General features: G+C 41.5%; 1 protein-coding gene across 1 annotated transcript; it reads left to right on the top strand.

The window, feature by feature from the left end:
• Positions 1-2462: 2462 nt before the first annotated feature.
• Positions 2463-26885, top strand: CUNH9orf152 (chromosome unknown C9orf152 homolog). Its single transcript, XM_088446411.1, has 2 exons — positions 2463-2685; positions 26341-26885. Exons 1-2 carry the CDS (start codon positions 2463-2465, stop codon positions 26883-26885), a joined length of 768 nt encoding a protein of 255 aa, XP_088302537.1.
• Positions 26886-27125: the final 240 nt, after the last annotated feature.

Genomic DNA, 27125 nt, shown 5'->3' on the forward strand with positions numbered 1-27125 from the left:
ACAAGCAGAGCTAAACAGCTATGGACAGATCATTGTTTGTTTGTTTTTTAAAAAGGTAAGAATTGTATGTTAAACTGTAGTACTATCACTGTTTATTTATTGTTCATAGACATTAAAAATAGGGCCACCAAAATATTTTCACAGTGTTATGCTAGCATTGTGTGGAGGAGCAGTAATACCTCTTTTCCACCAAAAACCCAGGTCCGACCTGGGTTTTTGGACATGGGTCCAACCCTGGTCAGACCCAGGTCAGACCCATTTACACTGCACCTTTGATCTGGGTTACTCCCAGGTCAGCCCTGTTCACACTGAACTCAGGTCTGCCCTGCTAAACCTGTGAGGTCATAAAAAGTGGGAGGTGAATGCTCCACAACCACCAATCCGCTCATTTTAGGCATGATCCAGATCAGATAACCTGGGTTGCACCGTTTACACTGCACCATTACCTGGGTCCATCCTGGGTCCAACCCTGGTAGCTACCTGGGTTGGATTGCAGGGTCACTTGACCCAGGTTATTTTTCAGGGACCCTTTTACACTGACCCTGCAAAAACCCAGGTTTTTGCTTTGGTGTAAAAGGGGTATTATATATGTTACTTAATTACGAGGCTGAAGTTAGCTTCTTATTCGGCCAGCTTCTTATTCGAGCTCCAGCTTCTTAATAATTTTCCAGCTTCTTGTTCAAAACATGTGATATTAAAACATTTTTATCAAATAGAATCAGTAAGCTTACATTGAATAAACAAAATATGGTATCTATTACACAAATTTCAATTGTATTTTGCTTGGCCCACACAGGTTTTGGTCATGAAATAGGGTGGTAAAGTGGGCACAGGGACCAGATTTTCTATATTTGAATAAGTAGCTGTAGTTGTGCAAGGGTTAACTGACCTTGGGCAACAAATTTGATACTTGGCATCCACACAAAGGAGCCACTTACATATGACCCACTTGCAATTGGCCTTGCCCAACAAGGTTTTGGGCATGAAATTTGGTGATACAGTGGGCACAGGAACCAGATTTTCTATATTTGAATAAGTGGCTGTAGTTGTGCAAGGGTTAACTAGCCTTGGGCAACAAAAAATTAGTAACTCCCCTATGTGGATTCCAAGTGTCAAATTTGTTACCCAAGGCTAGTTAACCCTTGCACAACTACAGCTACTTATTCAAATGTATTAATTGGTGCCTGTGCCCACTTTAATGCCCTATTTCATGCATAAAACCTTGTTGGGCAAGGTCAATTGCAAGTGGGTTATATGTAAGTGACCCCCCTGTGTGGATTCCAAGTGTCAAATTTGTTGCCCAAGGCTAATTAACCCTTGCCCAACTACAGTTACTCATTCAAATGTATTAATTGGTGCCTGTGCCCACTTTAATACCCTATTTCATGCCCAAAACCTTGTTGGGCAAGGCTAATTGCAAGTGGGTCATATGTCAGTGACCCCCCTGTGTTAATTCCACGTGTAATTTTTGTTGCCCAAGGCTAGTTAACCCTTGCACAACTACAGCTACTTATTCAAATATAGAAAATCTGGTCCCTGTGCCCGCTTTACCACCCAATTTCATGCCCAAAAGCTTGTTGGGCAAGGCCAATTACAAGTGGGTCATATGTAAGTGACCCCCCTCTGTGGATTCCAGGTGTCAAATTTGTTGCCCAAGGCTCTTTTAACCCTTGCACAACTATAGCTACTTATTCAAATGTATTAATTGGTGCCTATGCCCACTTTAATGCCCTATTTCATGCCCAAAGCCTTGTTGGGCAAGGCCAATTGCAAGTGAGTCATATGTAAGTGACCCTCCTGTGTGGATTCCAAGTGTCAAATTTGTTGCCTAAGGCTCTTTAACCCTTGCACAACTACAGCTACTTATTCAAATATAGAAAATCTGGTCCCTGTGCCCACTTAACCACCCAATTTCATGCCCAAATCCTGTGTGGTCCAAGCAAAATATAATTGAAATTTGTGTAATAGATACCATATTTTGTTTATTCAATGTAAGCTTATTGATTCTATTTGATAAAAATGTTTTAATATAACATGTTCTGAATAAGAAGCTGGAAAACGAATTAAAAGCTGGAGCTCAAATAAGAAGCTAACTTCGGCCTCGTTACTTAATTCTCCTTTATGTAGGCTTTCCATAGTGTTCCTGCCTCCTGGCTGCTGTATATCCCATTACTTTCACTTGGCTATAATTTCTGTTCTACCTTAAGTCAATAATCTCTGTGTGCTGTACTTATCATTTACTTTGAACCAAGACATCCAGGACAACCTGAATTTCTTGTAACAAATGTGCAGCCACCAAAAGAACAGATCTAGTGTTCCAGGCAGTGAGCAAGCAGCATCTATCTATCTATCTATCTATCTATCTATCTATCTATCTATCTATCTATCTATCTATCTACTTTTGCAAACTTAATTGGCGGTTGGTTTTGAACTTAACTGTGCTTTGTTCAAAAGAGACGGAGATGGCAGGTTGCTGCAGCTGCTTGGAGCAGTTCTCATTGTGGGAACAAATGGTAAAGGTGTATAAATGTATGAGTGAGATACTATCGGTGACTCATACTTACAAGGATCCTGCTGACGGTATGAGGAAACAAAGCAAAATGGATATCAGTCGTCTGGAGGAGCAGTACTACTGCACACAGCAAAAGCAAAAGTTACAGACACACATCATTGTTTTCAAAGCAGGTACGTGGGACTGTACAATGTCACATATTCATTTACCAAATTACATATGTTTAAAATCTATAGTGCACTTTGCTTGAGAAAGTAATAAAGGTAAAAAGATGATCAGGAACCAGTCCAGAGAGGGTGATATCTACAGTATAAGCCTAGAAATGTATATGTGCACTTTAGGATTTGTATATAATGTGATAGGACTAGGATTATATATCAGATGATTTCTCAGATAGAGGCTGACTCTGAGTTGGGAGCAAAGCAGACAAAAAAAATTAAGTAACTTCTCACCAGCACCATGCAAGGGAAATACCGGCTGCTGTCACTTGTATCCCATAAATGCTGGATAGCTTCATTTTTCCACTGCAATTTATATCTGAGTTTGGAGATGCATTTTAATTCTGCTGTAGTGCACAGCAACGTGGTTTTGTGAAGGTGCGAAGTCACCATGATTTGCTTTGCTCAGAACCCAGAATCAGCTCCATAATGTCACACAAAACAGATCCTGCAGTGTCCTCAGAAAGACTGTCACCCAGGAGATCTCTAGCAGGTACACGTCGCTGGACTGGCATTGGAATAGTGGGGGATTTAAACGTTAACCCTCATCACACAGGGTTATATAATGTGGACATTAAAAGTCCAGGTTAGTCATACTTACTGACATTCTGGGAGGGGGCTGCCAGGTCAGTGCAGCAGGGGGTGTGGGGGTGGCTGAAGTGAGCGGTGCGGAGGTGTGCCGGCGTCATCACGGCCTTGCCCCTATTTTATAATGCCGATATTAACGGCATTATAAAGCAGAGAGTGGGGCTACAATGACCCGAATCACTGCGATTTGCGTCATCGCACCCCCAGACCGCCAACTTTCACGTGCAGGCATGGGGGACCGGCGGCCATTCCGGGAGACTTGCCTACTCTTGTGGGGGACTGGGGGCGGCACTCAAGTTTCGGGAGGCATCCGGCAGTCCCGGGACAGTAGGTAAGTATGAGTCTAGTCATATAAGGAAATGTAATCAAGATTAAAAATGTATAACTCTGTCAGGTTATTCAGATTAGATCTCACTATCATCCTGTCGCCTACGTGTGGGAAATACAGCGTCCTTTAGCTACATTTTTTCACATTTATTCACCCACATCTTTTTGCAATTGTACACGACAGACACGAAATAAGGTCTGCAGAGCTGGTATCCTAACGCACTTATCAGTTATCCCAATGTCCCTATAGATTAAATGCAAATAATTCTAGTCCTAATGTCCATGCCATAAATACTAAAGGTGCATACACACACAACGATTTTTTGAACGATTATGGATAACGATATTTATCGTTCAATCGTTGAAAAAATCGTTCACTTTCTTCATGCGCGTTCACTTTTGTAGTTTGTAGTTCAGTCAGACTGACCAACTCAACGATTTTCAGTAGGGGAGTATGCTAAAATAGTTTGTAATTAAAAAAAAATCGTTCATTACATTTAGTAAATGAACGATTTTAGTAAACTATTTTCGTTAATTTTTCCCTTGAAAAAATGAACGAAAATCGTTTACTAAAATCGTTCTTTTACTAAACTGTTGTGTGTGTATGCAGCTTCAGTAATGCAAATAATTACTGGGAACAAATATACCAGGTTTGGTTTATGCACATAACTATTAAGACTACAGTAACCAATTGTTATTATAATTTTTCCCTTCCGTGAATGGGAACAGACTGATGCTGGGCAGAGTGGGTGTCTAATGAAGTGCCTCAATTGCAAATCTGGTGCAAAACTGTTAACAGCTGCAGTATGGTGTTTATAAAGAAAACTACAACTTATTTCTGCAATATTTAAAACAAGCATCAGCAATTTGTTATTCTATTCTTTAGATGAATTAAATTTAAGATGTAATATTTCATAATAAAATCATTACTGCATTGCAGTTTACTAAACATACAGTATGCACTGGAACGGTTTGAATGGGGCAGGGGTAAGGTTAATGGTACTTGGAATCTGCAAGCCTACAAATATTGTCCAAAAGATACTGGAACAGAAACTCTGAGTAATTATGGCCTCCTCAAAAAGTAAAGTATGAGCTGATAAAGTGCAGAATAACACTGCATATACCCTACTATTATATTACGCCCCTACTGTTACGCAAGATTTATCAGAGGGCAAAAGTACTATTGTTTTCACTGTTGGAATATGTGTATACAGGTAGCTTTGGTATGGCAGAGTGTACACACCAGTGGAGACAACGAACAGCCCAGTAGGGTTAGGCACCCCTAAGGAGGGTTAGGGGGTTAGGTTAGGTTAGTCAATACTTACCTATCGACGATAAGGATTTCCGACGCTGTCGGGCTTCCACTGCCGGGAACTCTGCTTTGGTCGGCCAGGCGCTGCCAGGAATCGAACCGTCGGCCATGTGGCTGGCGGTATTTCATACCGATTCCGTTCATTTAGTAACAATATGAATGTACTGTACAGTCGTACTCACAGTTTTGGATGCACACACTTGTTTCATGGAGTAGAGCTTGAGCAGAGCGGAGCATATAGGTCACTAGCCGATGTCTGTATAAGGTTGGGTACGGGATGCCGGTGCTCAGGATCCCGGCACTCAGAATCCCGATGCCAGCATACCGACAGGGTTAGTATACTGACAACTCAGTAAGTACCCTAACCCTACTCCTACCCCTAAATTTAACCCTCCCACCCCGCTGCCTAAACCTAACCCTCCTCCCCACAACCTAAACCTAACCTTCCCCCTATCCCCAATACTTACCATCGGGATGCTGCCGCCGGGATTCTGACTAGTGTCGGGATTCCGGCGCCGGCATTCTGAGCACCAGCATCCTGACAACTGGGATTTATTATTATCACAGGGGTTCCCCCAGTATTTTTTCACAATTTATTTTTAGTAACTTTGGCCAGATCACATTTCCCATTACAATTATGGGAAACGTGATCTGCTTACTAAAAATAAGTGATAATTAGGGCTTGGAGTAGAATTTTCCGAATTCTACTCCAATTGCCCTTTAGTAAATATAGGTGATACTACAATTGTTTTTTTGTAAAAATAATGTTAATAAATAGAGCCCTAAATCACACATTTACTAAAATAAAAAATAGATACACTGACAGTACTAGAAAACATGCTCACAGGACAAACAGATACACTGACAGCACTAGAAGACAGGCTCACAGGACAGACAGATACACTGACAGTACTAGAAGACAGGCTCACAGGACAGACAGATACACTGACAGCACTAGAAAACATGCTCACAGGACAGACAGATACACTGACAATACTAGAAGATAGGCTCACAGGACAGACAGACACACATACAGTGCTAGAAGGCAGGCTCACCAGACAGACAGTGCTGAAAGACAGGCTCACAAGAAAGACACACTGACAGTACTGGGAGACAGGCTCAAAGGTCAGGCAGACATACTGATAGTGCTCATCCACCTTCCCATGCGGATCAGGCAGCTACAGATTCACCTCCCTCATAGGCTATGTGCTGGGAACCTCCTGATGACATAGAGCAGACACTCAGCACGTGATCGGTTTGTTCTACTGCTTCCTGAACTAGCCTCACCCTTCTCCTCTGCTAGTAGCCCAGTGCAGCACACAGGGGAGTAGTAGGTATTACTGCCGGCCGCATTGCCGGCGGTTCAAATCCCGACAGCGGCAGTCCGGCAAGGGTGAAGATCCCGATCATCCCTAAGGTAAGTATCGCTAACCTAATTCTACCCCCTAACTCTAACCCTCCCTTTGGGGTGCCTAACCCTAACCTCCCCCCAAGTGCCTAACCCTAAACCCCCCTCTAAGTGTCTAAACCTAACCCCCCCTTCCCTGCTGCCTAAACCTAAGTCCCCCGGAGGGGTGCCTAACCCTAATCTCCCCCCGGGGGTGCCTAGCCCTAACCCCCCCTTTCCCCTAGCCTGAACCTAACCCTCCCGGGGGGTGCCTAACCCTAAGTCCCCCCGGGAGCCTTAAACCTAACCCTCCCCCCCCGCGGCTGTCAGCGCCCGGCTTACCTTCGTCCGGTATGCCGGGCGTCGGTCTTCCGGCATATGGTTAATGACAGGTGTCAAGTTATCAACGCCTGTCATTAGTACCACGCCGGGATTAAAGAGTCTGGAAGCCGGTGGTTCGGCATTTAGACCGTCGGCTTCCAGACTACATCCCGCACACGGACAAGGGGCAAAATTTACTAAGTGGCGGGCTCTAAACCCTGGCAGCTTGGCGGCAGTTTTACTATCCGCAGATTTAAGAATAGAATATAACTAGGGCTGTCATTTAGAAACCGCCACCAAACACCCAGGGTTTAGAACCCGCCGTCAAACCGCCACCAAACTGCCGAGGTTTAGAACCCGCCGCTTAGTGAATTTTGCATAAGTTGTACACTTTTGTCAGCACCCAGCTCTGACCTACTGGAGGGGATGCAGCCACAGGAGAAATCATATTTAGTGGACATGTCAAAAAATCTCTTTATTTGGGACAAAATACACAGAATTCTTGATTCCCATGTCCAAGCAGTCACTAAGGGGTCTAATTACTAAGCCTTGGATGGAAATAAAGTGAACGGAGATAAGGTACCAGCTATTCAGCTCCTAACTGCCATGTCACAGGCTTGGCAGTTAGGAGCTGGTTGGCTGGCTCCTTATCTCCGTTGACTTTATCTCCTTCCAAGACTTCGTAAATAGACCTCTAAATCTCTAATTACAGTGCACATTTCACCTGCGAGACTCTTTTCAACTTTTTTAGAACTGTTGCTTGTGTCCCACTGGATGTAAACAGAATCTTCCCCACTATCAGTGATCAAAACACACAGCTGGCATTTCACAAGCATGGAGCATATTATATACTAACTTCATGATAGACCAGACCTCTTTAGTATTGGCATCCTGGCTCTTTGTGCATAGTGGGAGTATCACCACCCACAATGCACATTTCCTGCCTTAGAGTTGAAAGCAAAGCAAAAAATTCAAGTAAATAAATATATATATATATATATATATATATATATTTACACACCATACTTGCCTACTTAGGATTTCTCCTCTCCGAGAGAAGCCAGGGGAGGAGAAGTAGGTGGGCGGAGTTGGGACAGGGCAGCTCAAATTAGCGTCATTATTTTAATTAGGGGCAGCGCCAAATGATGCAATTCTCATAGAATCAAGTCATTAGGCCTCGCCCCCAACGCACAGACCCTCCGATCGCCTCTAATAGTCTCCCCAATCTGCCTACTTCACTATAAAGTGGGCAGAATGCGTGAGAAATGTCTACCCTTCCGGGGGTACGGGGGGGGGGTTACCCGAAAAGATCGAGAGCCTCCCGCGAATTCCGGGAGGGTAGGCATGAATGCTATAAACTTTGGTAAAACCATGTTGCACAGTGGGTGGTGCAGATTGAAAAAGTGCAGAGAGCTATAGATTTGAGAGGAATGTGTCCAAATTCTGATTTAAATTGTAGTGAAAAATAAAGCTGCCCAGCATTTGTGAGCTATGGGCCTGATTCATTACCGATCGCAGCTGTGATTACACACGCAATCGGCCAATCGGGACTGCGATCGCAGTGACCACGCAGACCCATCGCAGAATGATTGGCCGGAAATACCATTTGTGGGTGATGACGCCATTGACCCTTCACCTCCACACACCCAAGCTCTACCCCCCATTGCCTTGTCTGCCTCTATGGGTTATTCCCTGATTCCATTCTGCAACCACCCCCTCCCCTCCAGCCCCTCCTCTTCTGCCAGGAACTTGTTCATCTGATGTCATTGTATGTTCAAAAATATATTATGTGTGCTACTTCTTTTGTAAAGAAAACTGGGACCTGTTACACATTATTTATCATGCCATATATATGGCTTCTATGTATTAATTGTGTCCTTTCAAAATAAAAAGTTTCAAAATAAAAATCAGATTCATGTTACGATCACACCTAAAAGTAAACAAAAATATAAGATTATCAGCTTTCATTATTTATATAAAGATATAAAATTATAGGAAATATTTTATTTTGTTTAAAAGTAAATCTTAGAACAAAAAATAAGTCCTAGATCACCGGGGTTAATCAGGTGAGGAAAATGGAAACTGTCAATTATTCATGCAAGATAATTGTTAGGCACCTGACCTACTTCCAACTTCACTAAAAGGTTTAATGAGCTCCTCCCATTCAGGACACATTAATCGCATAATGACATTTCACTTATTTAAGGCCCCCATACATCAGAGATTGACTGCAGCAATCGTGCAATTTGCAATCGATTGTGTATAAAAATCTTTCCCTTTTTCAATCGATTGTGGCAATTCTGCAATCTGCAATCGATTGAAAAAGGGAAAGATTTTTATACACAATCGATTGCAAATTGCACGATTGCTGCAATCAATCTCTGATGTATGGGGGCCTTTACAGATAAACTGTACTGGTATTAGGTTATGATTTAAAACAAAAAACAAAAATAAAAGTTGTGCTACAGTCATTTGTCTGACTGTATAATCTGCATAATCCTATAACAGTGAGCACATATTATCATTATGTTTTCTGTTGATTTCATTTGGTTACATGCAGTAATGTCCTATACACTGTGATCCTGCTTCAGAGATGTACGTAATGCCGATTTTTGGGGGGAGGCAACGGGGGGGTAGCTAAGTAAACGCAGGTGTGACTGACCGTTTATACGCCGTTTCATAAGCGTGCATAAATTAGCTATTGCGATCTCCTTTGCAGCATGAGAGCTCTCTGCGTGTCAGGAGAGCTACCGTGTTTGCGGTAGATCATACTTGCTGCATATGCTGCATGGCTGCCAGATCTACATCAGTGTTACCGATATTTATGCTGTTGTATGTCGTCGGACGGAGAAGGCAGCTGTGGGCGTCCTTATGCTCGGCTGTGTTTTTTAAGGCGTTACCATATTTTAGCTACTGCGAGGGAATGCAGTTGGGATTGCACTAGCGTACATTTCTGAATCAGGCCCTATGTACTTACTAAAAAAAGGCGTTACTCCAATCCTAGAATACAATTTGATACATAGCGCCATATTCAATTTGGAGCGAAAAGACGTTTTCGCATTGGTTTTTAGAGAAAATTTTGCCTGAAAATGTATCTCCGTATTCAATTTCAGTCCGTTTTCGCCTATGCGAAAAGTCAATGGATTTAAATAGGCAAAACTTTTTCTCCGCAGAATAGAAGGTAAAAAGAAATGCAATCGGGCAGCATAGATGGTGTAATGGTTAGCATTACTGCCTCACAGCGCTGAGGTCGTGGGTTCAATTCCCACTACGGCCCTAACTGTATGGAGTTTGTATATTCTCCTCGTGCTTGTGTGGGTTTCCTTCGGGTACTACGGTTTCCTCCCACACTCCAAAAATATACTGGTAGGTTAATTGGCTCCAAACAAAAATTAACCCTAGTGTGTATGTGTGTGAGCATTTGGTAGGGAACATAGAATGTAAGCTCCACTGGGGCAGGGACTGAAGTGAATGGCCAAATATTCTCTGAAAAGCGCTGCGGAATATGTGTGTGCTATATAAGTAACTGGTAATAATAATATATAATAAAATCTATATTTTGGGGTGCAGATGTTGGGAAACCACTCAGAACCCTTAGTACGCACCCCCAAAGGACAATTCATCCAAAAAAAGAATTAAAATTCCAGGAACACCCCAAACAAGCATTAGAAATTTGGGGGAAAATGAAAAAAGTGGGGGGACAACTTAAAAAACTAGCGAAATAAGCATCTGGGGGTGCTCTAAGAAGGGGTCAAGTGTTTTGGGGATTGCAGGTGCTTGTATGAAGGAAGAATTTCACTTTCTCTAAAACTTTTCTTTAGAAATTAAAATATGCTAGCACCCATTTACAAGCACCCCAAATTTGATGGAACTACTTATTTGCTCCAAAAAAAACACTGCTTTATGCCATTCTTGAACACTTTTACCTAGACACTAATAGCAAGCAATTACCACCACTTAAGTACCCTAATTAGTTCAATTAGGGATAATACTAAACTACCATAATGATTTACGAAGTCAGACCATCTTTCTCTGGGGTACAGAGTGATTCCCCCAATTCATCCTGCACTTTTTGCCTGGTTCACATTCGCTGGGTCCCGTTTTTACTGTTTGACAATTGAATACGGAATAAATCGGGAGCGCGCACGAAAAGTTTTTGCCTCCAAAACACGCGAAGGCAGTGAAAAGTCAGGCAGGTAAAACTTTCTTGCGGATGCAAAACTAATTGAATACGGCCCATAGTTTGCTCCTGACAGCTTGATTTAACTTCAGAACTGCGCCATGCTTTCTCAACGACTCGCTTCTTCTATACCTCAAAGTTCTCTCACTGCTTCCTGCTGTAATAATGAGTTTTGTTCTCCAGATTTTACAGAGTTTACACATGTCAATAAAGTGGCAATGATGTAAATATATAGCCACACAATAACACCTATATAGATTTATCATGCCACCATATAACAAAAACTGCTGCTATATATTCCCTTAATACAACTATTTACTTTCATAATGTCATTGCATGCCACCAAAAGCCATCTCCCACCTGCGAGCTCTCTTTGACTTAATCTCACGTTGTCCCTCTCAACCCTGGAACTCCACTGGAAAAATTCTTGCTCTTGAGCAGACTTCCATCCTACAAGTCTACCCTCTCCCTTGCTAAGCAATCCTTCTTCAAATATCTTATCTCCTCCCAGTCCTCCAATCCCTGCCAAATTCAACACTTTTCTTAATCATCCCCCCTCTCCCTCCACTCCCACCCTTCCTCACAGCCACTGACTTTGTCAAATTTTTCATCTCCATATCGAGGCCATTGTTAACAAAATCTTCTCCTCCCATCAGTCTTTTGCTACTCCCACCCTTTGTACTCCTTCCACCCCATGGGTATCTAAGTCCAGTCCCTAATTTTATCCTCTCGTCCCTCCACCTGCCCCCTGGATCCCATCCCCTTTAATCTCCTTTACCTCCTCTACCCCACTGCTTGCTCTCACCTTGTTCACTGCTTCAATCTTTCCCTCTCCTCTGGCATCTTCCCCATATCCTTCAAACATGCTCTTGTCTCACCCAGCCACAAAAAATCCTTTACCTCTTCTCACTCTCTAACTACCACCCCATCTCTCTTCTCCATTTTGCCTCCAAAATACTTGAGTGACTTATCTACAACCACCTCACCGGCTCCCCCTCTGACGATTCTATACTTGATCCTCTCCAATCTGGATTTCATCACCTCCAATCCACTGAAACTGCCCTGGCCAAAGTCATCAATGATCCAGGGACCACTTCTCCCTGCTCATCCTCCTTGATCTCTCTGCGGCCTTTGACACAGTGGATCACTATCTCCTATTGCACACCCTCCAGGCCACTTGGCTTTCTAAAACAGTTCTCTTGGTTAGCCTACTACCTCGCCGACCGCTCCATTGCTGTCTCTGCCTTTGTTTCCACCTCCCATCATCCATCCTTCCTATGGGCATCCCGCAGGGCTCCGACCTCGGCCCTCTGCTCTTTTACCTGTATACCTTTTCCCTGGGTAAACTCATCAGCTCCTGTGGCCTCCAATATCACCTCTATGCTGATGACACTCATCTCTACCTCTCCTCTACTGATCTTTCCTCCTCCCTCCTCTCTCGGTGTCCAATTGCCTCTCCACCATCTCCTCCTGAATGTCTGTGGGCTTCCGCAAACATAACATGGCCAAAACTGAACTCATTGTCTTCCCTCCCTCTAGACTCTCCACTGCAACTAGGCTCAACTTCCTCTCCCGCCACTTGACATCTGCCTTTCCTCTCTGCCACACACTACAGTGGCTACCCCTCCACTACAGAACCCTCTTCAATCTTCTCACCCTCACAGACAAAGCCCTCTATAATTGTATTGCTCCCTATATCTCCATAAACACTCCCACCCACCCTTTCCAGTTGGCCAATGACCATCACCTCTCCTCTAGTCACTACCCCCCACTCCCAAATCCAAGATTTCTCCCGTGCTGCCCCCCATTATTGGAACAATCTCCCTCACACTATCAGGCTATCCCCTAACTTGCATAGCTTCAAAAGAGCGCTTAAAACCCACTTGTTAATAAAAGCTTACCTGTTCACCGCTTAACCTGTCATCACTTAGTTTACCTCTTTCATCATCCCTCTCTCTCACTCTTGCTTCCTACCCACAGCACTCCTGTATCATCTGTTTGTTTCCTCTGTCCCTTTAATATGTAAGCTCCTAAGAGTAGGGCCCTCTCCCTCCTGACTCATTATCCACTACTCTTGCTCACCAGCTACTCTCCTGCCTCCTCCCTATGCTCTCTGCATCAAGACTCCTCCCCCTCTCTGTCTCTGCTTTCACCTCTTTCAGTGGCTGCGCCAGAGCCTGTGGGTACAGGTTCCAGCCTGCGATGAACATTCCCCCTGCCCCACTAATAGCGGAGTTGTGAGTAGTAGTCTTGTATACTGACATACTGTATTGTACTGTGTCACCTTGAACTGTCTGTCGTGTTGCTTGCCCACTGTATGGCGCTGTACACCACAAGTGATGCCCTATAAATAAAGTTTATTATTATTAATAATAATAATAATAATAATATTGCTACCATTTAGCCTTATAATGCATCCATACATCAACATGGCACACTTGCCAAAGAATAATTGATATCACACGATTGTGTTGCCAATTCTGTTTACAGATATCAGTCTTAGTGCTGTGATTGGCTATGCTGCTAAAGTTGCACATGAAGTGATGAGCTCTGATTGGCTGCCATTCACTGTACCTCATAGAAAATACAACCCTAGCACTGTAACAAACAGCAGAGGTTATTGTGACAGCTGTCTGTACATATTTGTCCTTATGAATGGAGTTTTCAGCATGGTGATCTCAGCTTACTGAGGGACTATGGCACATTCCCAAATCATGTGTCATTATTGGCTCAGGGTGATTGGATAAGATAGCAAGACAGTTAAATGCCTTGTTGTAAATCATTGTAAATAATAGCAGACATCCCTTATCCTTAATGCAAAATTAAGTTCACATAATTCATCACATCTGGTGCGGCTATGCTAGTGTACATTTACCTGTTTAACTATTATTAGGCAGATCAGGGTCACTCCCGACTATCAATTACTGCTGTATGTTACAGTGAAGTGACCATACAATGCACTGGGGGACTGACTGGATAGCCTGAATGTAGCCCCCAGGTAAATAAACTTTTGCAACTGGATATTACAGAATTTTCATCTTTTTGTGGTATTATTATTTATTATAACGAGCATACGGGTGCAAGATGTCATACAGGTAAATTCTGCTTTTGTTTTCTGTACTACTATTTAATTTTTCTAGCTAAGACTGAGGATGTCAATGCCATGGTGTGTGCATTTGTTTTGGCAGTGGTGAATATGACTGAGCACCTCTATCAAGCGCACACAACTGGGTGCGACTCAAGATTTGTTTTTAGAAATCACCATAACTTTCAGGTCTATTTTTATCTTCTACAAATAATTGCAGCAAGAAATATAAACTATCTGTCTAAGCTGTATGCCCTTTAATTACAGCTTGGTTTCTTAATATATTAGTTTAACAAAGAATTTTCAATGAACAGTAGCTAATATTCTACTTATTTTGTAAATTACTAAGGCATATATTGGCCCTAAACAAATAAAACTTTGATCATAAATAATAACTTTATTTAAGTTATGTATACTAAATATGTCCCTTGGTTATTAAAATATTCATGTCCTTTCAGCATCTGATGCAAACTTTTTATAATATAAAAATGACATTTTACTATAAGTAACAAAAACATATGATAACTGTATGCTGTATGTTCAGGTTTTTAGAAATTTATGGACACCAAATCTTTAGCGAAAATATCCAATACTTGTACATGACATAATGCAGTCAAATAAAAAAAAAGTCTGCAACATACTGTATACCAGCAACATATGGACATTATCAGAATGTTGACGGATGAAATGTCGACATTGCCAGAATGTTCACATTAGAGTTAGGCTGCAGGCAGAAGGGTTAGAGTTAGGTACTAGAGCAGGGGTGAGGAACCTTTTTGCATCCGAGGGCCATTTTAAAATATATAACAGTATTCACGGGCCCAATGCAGGCTACACCCCTCCATGTGATGTCACAAGGGAGCAGGACCACAATCGCCGGTGATTACAGCAATGCCCGCAGCATCCTGAGGATGCTCCGGGGAGCTGTAAGGGCAACGGTGTGACCGTCTGAAGCGTCCTAAGAACGCTCCAGATGGCACTGTTGCTTAGAATCACGCTGCAGGGTGCCAATCTAGGCACCCTGCTAGCCAGATGAGGCTAGCAGAAAAAAGCTCAGAGGGCTTTTTGATTCCGGGGGCCTTATACGGCCCCCGGGCCTGAGGTTCCCCATCCCTGTACTAGAGGGAGGGGAAGAGGTATGGATTACTGTTAGGCATAGTGTAATAATACTTACCGGAACACATGGGGATCACAGCTGTGATCCAGAAGTCACGGTCACATGACTGCCAGGACCCAGAAGTCACGCTGGACTCACTGCAGCTGCTGGAAGCAGGTAATTCACCGCTGGGCCACCAGGAAAGATATGTCGACAGTTTAACATGTTGACATTTCATCACTCTGTACACATCTACTGATCTTGTTGAATACATTGTAAAAATAATAGGTTTCAGTGCTCCTCTTGCTAAGATTTATAAATAACACAACTCTGTGTGTACATAAAACAGTACCAAAAATCCAAGAGCCGAAACCTCTTAACTTTAACGGATACTCCAAGATGTTGCGACCAATCATCCAGTGGATGCTCCCTCTTTCTTATATTGTCCCGCTAACATACTTCATCAGTGGTAGTTGTGATACCTCAAAAATATAAACCGATGCTCCACATAGTGTAAAATCAATACCATTTATTAAAACATAATCCACATGTAAATAAATAAAAATGAAACCACCAAATGATTAAGGGGTTCCTGTGTACCCTATGGGACCTTTTGAGAAAGGCACACTTGAAGGCATGAAGGGAAGAATGTTAAGCCCAGGTGAATCTCCTTCTCCTTGTGGATGTGTCCCTCTATAGGTCCAATGGGTTGACAGTGATCCCCCTCCACCAACGCATTTCAAGCGGTTCAGTCTTTGTCAAGGTGTAAGGTGGAAGTTCCCCAGGGGGACTTAAAATAACCTAATGTTGGGAAGTTTTAGGTTTTAGACCCATTTATCGGGATTACAGACCCAACCCATAGGGAAACAGGGAAGGGGTGGAGCCGGATAAGGCACACTATAAAATCCCCACGGGGGACTTCCACCTTACATCTTGACAAAGACCGAACCGGTCGAAACGCATTGGTGGAGGGGGATCAACCCATTGGACCTATAGAAGGACACATCCACAAGGAGGAGATTCACCCGGGCTTAACATTCTTTCTTTCATGTCTTCAAGTGTGCCTTTCTCAAAAGGTCCCATAGGGTACGCAGGAACCCCATAATCATTTGGTAGTTTCATTTTTATTTATGTACATGTGGATTATGTTTTAATAAATGGTATTGATTTTACACTATGTGGAGCGACGGTTTATATTTTTGAGGTACCTCAACTACCACTGATGAAGTATCCTAGTAGGACAATATAAGAAAGAGGGAGCGTCCCCTGGATGATTGGTCACAACATGTTGGAGTATCCGTTAAAGTTACGGGGTTTAGTCCCTTGGATTATTGGTACTGTTTTATGAACACACTCAGACTCATTGTGTTGTGTATATTTATACATCCTAACAAGGGGAGCGCTGAAACCCGTCATTTTATTTTTACGATTGGATTTAGTGGTTGGTGTTCTCCACTTTGGGATTTTTGGCTGCACCCCAACGGAATAGCACAACTGGTACACATATGACTTTTTCTATGTTGAATACATTGATTTAGCACTGAGAAAGGACAGACAAATGGAACAGAGACTTAGCTTTTGACAAAGGACGCTCATTCCTTTGTTCTTCCACTACACTTAAGCCATACATTTTCAAATTCCCTGCACCACTTGAGCACATATTAAACGTGCATCACATCATACCATAGACTACCGTGTGCTCCGGATGAATACCAATTGGTGATATAAATATGTATGAGAGAATGCTCTTCTCCTGTTGCCTCATTCAATTCAGTCACCATCTTTAGACTAATGCTATGTGTGTACCCTTCGTCTGGGCTTGTGCTTATGGCTGGGATCTAGCAGCGAGGGAATATACTGTATTAACTGAATTCTGATTTACTTGCTAGATGTAGCAGTCATAAAACAGGAAATCTTAAGTTCTAACTTCACCTTACATACATGGGTATACAGATAGATAGTAGGCATCTAAGGTCTAGTATAATAACTATCATTATGTTGAAATAATTGGAACACTGAAATGTTTTTCACCTGTATTCTATTAGAGGGCACATATGTGTTTTATATGTATTTAATAACTATGGTTATTAAAATGATATCACTTCCAACATTATGTAATGTGTGTGCGTATTTCTCTTAGCTCAATCATAGCATTATAGCAAGTAGCCATGTTGGTCCTGTTCTGGCTAAGACTTCTGTATTAGAGCCCGATGAGATGAAGCGCTGCTGAAGTGCACTGGATAGATCAAGTTCTCTAGAGTTGGCCACTATGCAATCAGCATCCTGGCTGCAGGTCTATAATGAGGGGTCCTGTGAGAGGCAGGCAGACCAAAAAGTGGGGAGATTGCTAAAAACTGCAGATACTGTCCAACACGCAGAAATATTTTCACACCTACCCCGAAGTTCTCTAAAAAAGTAAATATAAAAAACACAATTCAACTGCAACACGTAGTGAATGTAACGTGTTTATATGTGTGCTCTGTGCTGCCTGTGCAGGGCTCTGTGGGTAGCACTGTTGCCGCTCCATGGCCCTTGCTTCTGGCTAGCAGGCTACCAGGCACAGCACCCTATAGCCAGGATCACTGCTGTGGCGTCGCCGGAGCGTCCTTTAAACGCACCTGACAGACGCCATGCAGTCTGTGCTGCTGATTGGAGAGTCCGTTGCTGCTGCCACCACCGCGCGATATCATGGTATCGGGCGCTAAAGGGTCAGAGGGCGTATTTAAGCCCTGTTACAGCTCTGGTTCTATGTAATGCGCAGTTGTGTGTACAGTCCAATTTACATGGCCAACATGTTCAGCATGTTGCGATGCAGACTAATGAAATGATCAATGATTGGATATAGTACATTAAAATGTTAATGTCTTGTGTTTGCTGTAATTGGGCACAAAAGGTTAAAATGTACATGTGTTTGGTCATAGTTCAGGCTCTGTCACATGAAACGTTTTGCCGTACTGCATTGTGATAATGACACTGACCTGAGAAAGGCGTTCACAAAATGCTGCAGGCTTCATTGATTCCTGTGCCAAAACGCGAGCTTTGTTAACCTATCATGCATGCAGAGGTAAATTGGATTAGTGGTTTATTGATTTATGTGGTACAGCAAGAGGGAAAAAATAGCTATTTTGTTCTTTTCATTTTATACAAGCTGTTATTGCCAGGCTGTGACAATAAGCTAGTTACCAATCTGTCTATTTTTATTATTCCAAAGATACTTTAAACTTTAAAACTACAAATGGCTTTAATACTGCAGATGTAATAATCTTTGCTAGATAACACCATATCTTGTTTGGTTAGCTAGCTAAAGTACAGTATTATGTTGCATGTTCATTAAACTGATTACATAACCTGACCTAGCTAACAGCTAATGTTTTATATGAAAAGGATTCATTATCTATGAATAAACTGGAGAACTTATCAGATTTTTCATTGAAAAAATAGACAAAGCAGAATTCTAAAGGCAATATATCGGTTGTTAGTGGCCTAAATTAGTATTTGTGTTCATGGCCCTATAGGAAATACATTGCACTATTATTTTTACTACAGAAAACGGGGTAAATTTACTAAGAATCGTGTTTAGTCGAAATTGCAATCTCGGGTGTGTTTGCCCATTTTTTACATCTTGCAAATTTACTAAAGGCAAATTCGGGTGAGAAATCATGAAATGCTCTGCAAAACTTGGGTGAGAACACAAATAGAAATAAATACACCATCGGCCAAACACTCAAGTACTTTTCATAGCCAGGAATACAACTCGGGAATTTACCAAGTATCGTGATTATAATCACGGGTGTAATTTTAGCAAACTGTGATAAATACAAGTTTTAAATAGACTACCTCCTAAGCTGCGAATTTAGCAGAAACATACACAGATCAGTGTGTATATTTATGCCTCTAATTACTCTGCTGTTGGCTGTCAGCCACGTGGGTCACAGCCAATCAGTGGTCGCTAACTGTAGAGTGGCCTCTGATTGGCTGGCGGACCCGGCGAATGACAGAAGCATCCCGGTCTCTGTATTTCACGGTGGTAGAGATATATAATTACACATATATCTATACATGTCCGAATTACCTCGTCTTTTTGTTTTGCCAAGTCCCATGGAGCCTACTGGACAAGGGGAAAGATGCGACGCCAGGAGGTAGGTGAGTATTGGATTTTTTTTTCACAGGTATATCGTGGGAATTCTACTGGAGAAGTGGACAGAACAATGGCGGAAGGTAAGTATGTGTTAGTGTGTTATGTATGGAATAAACTTTCAATTTCAATGGTGTGTGTGCAATGTCAATATTTTACAATTTTTTTCCTAGTGGTGGTACAAGTGCCAAAGGGCTGGCACCTGTAGTTCCATTGTAAAAAAACAATAGTATAAATCTATTTTTGACACTATTACCCCTGCACCTACCTGCCAGGGGTCCGGGGAAGAGCCCCGGGCTTCAGCATAAGCCTGGGATGATCAGGAGAAGGGGTCCCCTTTATTTGGGGGGGCCCTACCTCACTTGAGATACCCAGCTTGGGCTGACTAGCTTGGGGTGTTAATGCTTTGGCCGGTGAGAACCAGTGAAAGGATCCCCTGGCTGTGGCATTACACCTGGCTAGGTTTGATTCCGGTTTTAAAAATAGAGTGAACCCTATGCCATTTTTTTCCCTTTTCTTAAAACCAGGACTGGCTCTGGGAGCCCAATGCTGGTTCCTAAAATACGGGGGAACCCTACACATTTTTCTCCTGTATTTTTAGAACCAGGACTGGCTCAAGAGCCGAGGCTGGTTATGCTTTTTTTATTTTTTATCCCCACACAAGCAGCCTGCATGTATCTCACTGACATGTGCAGGCTGCATGTTCGGGTGAGCTTGGCTGCGTCAGACTCAGGGAACTCGGGGATAATCTCGATCACATACACCATCGAAAAACTATTCAGCTAATCACGATTCTTAAATTTGTGAGTTTGAGCTGTCTAAAGTCACCCAAGTTTCAGTGATGCTGTGAGAGTTTAAATTCGGACCAAACACAAATCTTAGTAAATTTACTCCCAGGAGTTTGGTAAAGGACAAAGAAGAGAGACATTTTCTAAATCATTCCGCAAGATGTTCACTCCACTTTTGTCCACTAAGGTTGTATATTTCACTGGCGTATGTAAAGTTTAATGGACAGAACAAGTTATCGACATATGTTAGATTGATCACCAAGTTAAAATAGACCTGACATCATTTGCCGTGCTTTAAAGATATAGTAAAGACACTTTGGGACAATAACATATATGCAGAGTTGCCGACTCTCCCACAATGGGCGGGAGGCTAAAGAAATCGAGAGGAGCTCCCGCACAACACCACACACCCCCACCCCCACAAGAGAGGGCAAGTCTCCTGGTCCGGGGGCATTGTACAGCAGGGGGAAGGGCCACAATGATGCAGTTATGCCGCTACACCCCCACACCGCCCACAATAAACAAGAAAATGTGCAATGTTGGGTTACTGTATTTCTTAGCCACAAATCAGGACCGCACATTGCTGACAATTCAATTCACCCATTGGTTCATAATGACAAAGACGGACACACATAAAGCATGACAAAGACGGACACCTCCACTTACATTTGTTTTTGCTCTATGTGGAACCAGTGTGTCACCCCTGCCGCTTTTATCTGCACTCCTCTTAGGGGCAGGGCAACAAATGAGTCTGATGATTTAATTCCACCTGTTGCCCATAGCCGATTTTGCGGCAGATCTCATAATCATAATCATTCATATTGGGAAATGGTAAGTGAATAATCTTTGCGTCATAATACACACTTTCTGTAGTAACCGTTTGCTGGTGTGTATTTATTGTTTATTTATATAGCGCCACCATATTACACAAGACTTTTTATGGAATACGTAGTAATTCAAAATAATCACTGCCCTTTTGGAAATTACAATCTAAAATTCTACACACATATACTGCACACATGCTAGGTACAATTTTGTTTTATCACATTTTAAAGATAAATTAATAATAATGTTATTTGTATTTAAAACAATATAATTACAATATCGACATTAAATACATAAGCGTAAAGGGATAGTTATTGACCATTTTCCAAAACCACACACATGAGGCGAATGTAATACGATGACCCTACTGTATGTCCTCCAAGATCTTCATCCAAAGGGATTAAATACAAATAATCATTACACATAATTCTAAGCATCAATGTTAGAATGATGTCCAATTATATATTATATAATTCACTATTATAAGTATTAGCCTTAATTTACATGGACGATTTAATGTACTACTTTTTGTGATATTTTCATCTTTGATGCCTAATAGCAGCAAAACATGGTGGGTTTCATTACAATATAATTGGACTGAGTGTAATTGCCACGTTTCCATTTATGCTGCCTTCCAGCTGTATTCCATTTCTCATTAACTAACTCATTATTTTGTTTGATTGAAGTGTTTGATTTCACATACATTCATGCATTGACTGTGCATTTTGTAAATCAGACCGTACTAGCTTGGCATTTCTGTGCACCCTGGAAATACTTAAATATTTAACAATATTTGCACTATTTCACTTCCATCAGGTTTGATAAATTTCAAATTTCATTAGTATATTTAAAAAAATAAATTATATATATTATATTAGGTTATGAGAGTAAAGAAAATAACAGAACTCCTTTAAACAGGCACACCACAATGAGAAGAATAATGGAGGAAGGGGGATCTACGTATGAAAACGTACCTTTTACTAGATAAATATTAAAATTGAGAATATAAAAAAAGAGAATTGTTTCATTGTTGATACCTTTGTGCACACATAACTATACTTGGTATCTCTCTTTTGAACAGGGGTTTTAATCTAGCATAAAATTGTTACGGTTGGTATAATTTTGCTTATTAATTCCCAGATGGTATGTTATTCATGACTATACACACACCTTGCAATAAATGCCAAAAATTTCTTTGATAATTTAACTGATTTCGAAATCTTTGCATATGAATAATTTATGTCTATACACAAGGTATAATTACTGAGAAACACTTCATTGTTATATGGTCCTAACTGACATCTTAGATCCCTAATAGACACTAATAGTGGACATAATTAGTATTTGATTTACAAATTAATACCTGTGTACTATAGTGCGTATCGTTGTACATGTTATTATATCTAACTTTATTTGTTTAGCACTGGTTTCTGTTGTTACTATTTCAGCCATGTGGTAATTTTAATATTTATCTAATAAAAAGGTACGTTTTAATATGTAGATCCCCCTTCCTCCCTTATTCTTCCCCTTCAGGTATACCCCTTTAAAGGAGATCTGTTCTTTTATTTTCCCTCATAAACTGTGTATACTGCAGGGAGCACCACCTATAGTCCCTCTCAACCCGAATATAAGCGATAAGATTCAAGTTATCGCCTGTGCAATTGGACTTTCCACCATCCCCTTCCCTATATGTATATTATATTAGGTCTATGATGACTAGGTGAACTGTGCTTGAGCTGTGTTACACATAGGTCTTGAGAAAACGACATGCAATATTTTTTGTTTATTTAAATTATTTTCAACATAGTAGATTAATACTGAAGATATCAAAACTGTGAAAGAACACTTATGGAATTATGTTGAAAACAAAAAAGTGTTAAGCAAATCAAAATATGTTTTATATTATAGATTACTCAGAGTAACCCCCTTTTGCTTTGATGACAGCTTTGCACACTCTTGGCATTCTCTCAATCAGCTTCATGAGGTAGTCTCCTGGAATGGTTTTCCAACAGTCTTGAAGGAGTTCTCAGAGGTGCTGAGCACTTGTTGGCTGCTTTTCCTTCACTCTGCGGTCCAACTCATCCCAAACCAGCTCAATTGGGTTTAGGTCGGGTGATTGTGGAGGCCAGGTCATCTGATGCAGCACTCCATCACTTTCCTTCTTGGTCAAGTAGCCCTTACATAGCCTGGAAGTGTGTTTGGGGTCATTGTATTGTTGAAAAACAAATGATGGTTCCAGTAAGCGCAAACCAGATGAGATGGCATGGCGCTGCAGAATGCTGTGGTAGCCATGCTGGTTGTGTGCCTTGAATTTTGAATAAATCACCAACAGTGTCACCAGCAAAGCACCCCCACACCATCACACCTCCTCCCCCATGCTTCACAGTGGGAACCACACATGCAGAAACCATCCGCTCACCTTCTCTGCGACTCACAAAGACACGGCGGTTGGAACCAAAAATCTCAAATTTGGAGCCATAAGAGCCAAAGTACAGATTTCCACTGGTCTAATGTCCATTCCTTGTGTTTCTTGGCCCAAACAATTCTCTTCTTCTTGTTGTTCATCCTCAGTAGTGGCTTCTTTGCAGCAATACGACCATGAAGGCCTGATTCACGCAGTCTCCTCTGAACAATTCATGTTGGGATTTGTCTGCTACTTGAACTCTGTGAAGACTTTATGTGGTATCTAATCTGAGGTGCTGTTAAGTAGCTGTTTCTGAGGCTGGTAACTCTAATGAACTTATCCTCTGTAGCAGAGGTAACTCTCGGTCTTCCTTTCCTGGGGTGGTCCTCATGAGAGCCAGTTTCCTCATAGTGTTTGATGGTTTTTGCAACTGCACTTGAGGATACATTCAAAGTTCTTGAAATTTTCCATATCGACTCACCTTCATGTCTTAAAGTAATGATGGACTGTCGATTCTCTTTACTGAGTTGAGTGGTTGGTGCCATAATATGGATTACAACAGTAGTCAAATTGTGTTGTCCACTGTGTACTAACCCTACCTCTGCACAACACAACGTATGGTCTCAAACACATTAAGAAGGCAAGTCATTCCACAGATTGACTCTTGACAAGGCACACCTGTTAATTCAAAACCATTCCAGGAGACTACCTCATGAAGCTGATTGAGAGAATGCCAAGAGTGTGCAAAGCTGTCATCAAAGCAAAAGGGGGCTACTTTGAGGAATCTAATATATAAAACATATTTTGATTTGTTTAACACTGTTTTGTTTACAACTTAATTCCATATGTGTTCTTTCATAGTTTTGATGTCTTGATGTCTTCAGTATTAATCTACTATGTTGAAAACAATTTAAATAAACAAAAACCATTGAATGAGAAGGTGTGTCCAAACTTTTGACTGGTACTGATTATAATATATATATATATATATATATATATATATATATATATATAGCGGCAAGATCGGGGTGAGGATGCCGCCTCTTGCACTGTTTCACAGAGCAGCCATAAGCCATATGGCATAAGTAACAGCGACAAAATAAAGGGGATGTAGTATAGTGAGTAAACACTGTACTTTAATAACTAATATAGTAATCCTTTTAGGTGATGCTTAGAGGGGAAGACCCCCAGTACCCAATTAATAGACACGTTTGACCCACCTGCAATTGATTGTCAGATGCAACCATTACACATGCATACAGGGGTTAACATCTCCTCAAATGTCAAAGGCAATTGCGTGACCCTTACAGTCCTACTATTGGGGCATGGTGTTAGCATTAAAAGTTAGCTTTTGTTCTGGAGTATATATTTATTATCTTTAGATTTGTAAAACACAGAACTGGCCATTGTGATTAGTGGTGCACAGCAGATACTGTAGAATAGTTAGATACACAGTAGAGCTGGGATTTGTTTAATCTAGATGCTGGATTAACTCCAAAACACAGAATTCACTGCCACGTGTCACAGAAATCAGTATGTGCCAGTGCCAACGAGGCTTGGTAAATAAGAATCATTAACCATTAAACACACCCAATGTAGGTAAAGTACAAGGGATATTATATACATAGGAGATGATTTGGACTTGGTTAGAACTGTATTTACTCATATTAATTTGCGTGCTATGAAAATGTGTCATTGTGCTCAGTGTTTGGAGCTGAATGTATCTGACATTAGCAAGTTAAACATGAATCTTTGAGATGCGTCTTAATTTAAGTAACACCTCTCTCACCGAGTGTAAATTCTACTCCTTACAAAAGACAGGTGTCATTTTTGTGTCAATGATGATAGCCATGTAATGGCTCTGGAAGCATCTGTACATTAGATTTAAGGTTACATGTATCTTAAGGTGCCTACATCTCAAAATACAGATTAGGGTAGCAAGATTCATGTTTTGTATACAGAAATGGGATTTTGTTTTTTTTTACGTTCAACTCTAATCATCCTCTGTACGCTAAACATTGCTTTCTCTGAAATAAGTCATACCTGTGTGGTGATTCTGCGTGAAACAAAACTTGGGAGAAGGTTCAAGTCCCTTAATGGTTAACTGCTAATACTAATGGTAAAGTGCAGAATGCCATATTGTAGCATGGCCAATCATTATTATGTATACACAGTATATATACAGCACTATTATATGGTGTACTGATATTACCACTCGGCCTATTGTTATTCCTGGGTTTCCCACCTTTAGATGGCTTGTTATTATTTTGCTTTTACTGATGCAAACATGTATTCAGAACGCGCTGGATCTGCAATCTAATTAGATAGGTTCAGATTGGAAATCAAAATAAATTTTTTGTTTTCAAGTGATTCTTCGGCTAGGAGTCAACAAGGACTCACAGTATACTTACCCCCTACCAGGTCCGTAACTAGGGTAGTACGACCTTTGCCATGGCACTGGGCACAGCAGGGCAGGGGGTGCTGTTTGGGCCTATCAATTTTCCTGTTTATTATCATACTCACTTGTAGCTTCCTCTTCTTTTATCCCTAGCATCTCCTGGCCTCCTCTACCTCTTACCTAGCCCTTCCCTATGAGGCCATGGCCCTTTTTCAGGTGCACTATCTTATGTCCCTATTTATAAAATGGGGGGCGCCAATGCTCTCTCTGGCACAGGGCACCAAAAAGTCTAGTTACAGCTCTGCCCCCTACATACATGATGTGGCCACCATTCAAGTGAGGCATTATTCAAGAGGCCTGGCAAGTACTACTGAATTCCCCCCAGCTCATCCCCTCTCCAGCTACACTGTGATAGGTGAGGTTGCATCCAATCATATGCAACCTTGCTTATGTAGACATTCCCCACATCACATGTAATGTCTATTATGAGGCGCCATCTTGAGGCACTGCATTTGTTTGCATATAGCTGTTAATAGAATTGTGTCACCTCTGGACTAGTGACCGCAATGAATTGAGATGACGTTACATGTTACTAATGAATCGATGAGGCTGCATTCTCATCACCTTAGGCAAGCCGACGAAATGGCTGCTTCCCGTGTGCGAATGGTATGCATTAATAAAAAACTTTTTATTCAGAAATAAATTTGTTTACCACAAAGTCTCAAAACAAAATCCATACCAAGTAATGTCTATTTCATTTACAGGTGAGAATGATTTAATTTCAGGAGAACCATTTGTGAACACAGTTCCAGTCAACAAGAAAATCAGGAAAATAAAGGCATTTAAAGAGCAGACCCCTGTAAAAGAAGTCACTTTGGAACTGCTGGATAAGAACTATTTAAAGGAGCAGAACGGCACATGGCATGCACACCTGAATATCCACCGCATGGTGCAGCTGGATTGTCACCACGTTCTCAAAAAAGGGACAGGAGAACAGAAGAAGGTGATTGACAAAAGTTTATTGTTTGACCGGCTGCTGAGCTCTGAAAGCCAGCCAACTAAAGTACCAGGACACAGTACAGGAGACATGGAACCAAGCAAACTGACTGAGGATATCAACTCTGTCAACAGTACATACAGGAAATCTTCTCTCAAGTACCCAACTCCTGCATTATGGAGCCATTACCAGTTTCCCTCATCCAAGCCCACTTCCTCCACAGAGAAAGTGTTTTACTATCCATTCCCGCAAAAGAAAAATCCACGGATATCAGAAACAGCCAGAAAGCTAGGTTTATATGTAACACATTAAAGTCATTATTTGGAAATCCTTTAAAAATGCAATGTGACCTTATGTGACCTTGGTTCACACGCGCTTGCACCTTACTTTTCTAGTATGAGGTATTCACCTTGGACTTAACAATAATATCTTAGTTGAAAAAAAATAAAATACTGTACTTAAAGTTTAGGTACTATGTGAAATTACTCAATACTGTACATGCCATTGGACTGTAAGCGGTCAGGATCAGGGCCCTCTCCTCCTGTTTTCTTG

This window comes from Taudactylus pleione, unplaced genomic scaffold, assembly GCF_031769625.1.
Source record: "Taudactylus pleione unplaced genomic scaffold, aTauple2 ptg000398l, whole genome shotgun sequence".
Taxonomy (NCBI): Eukaryota; Metazoa; Chordata; class Amphibia; order Anura; family Myobatrachidae; genus Taudactylus; species Taudactylus pleione.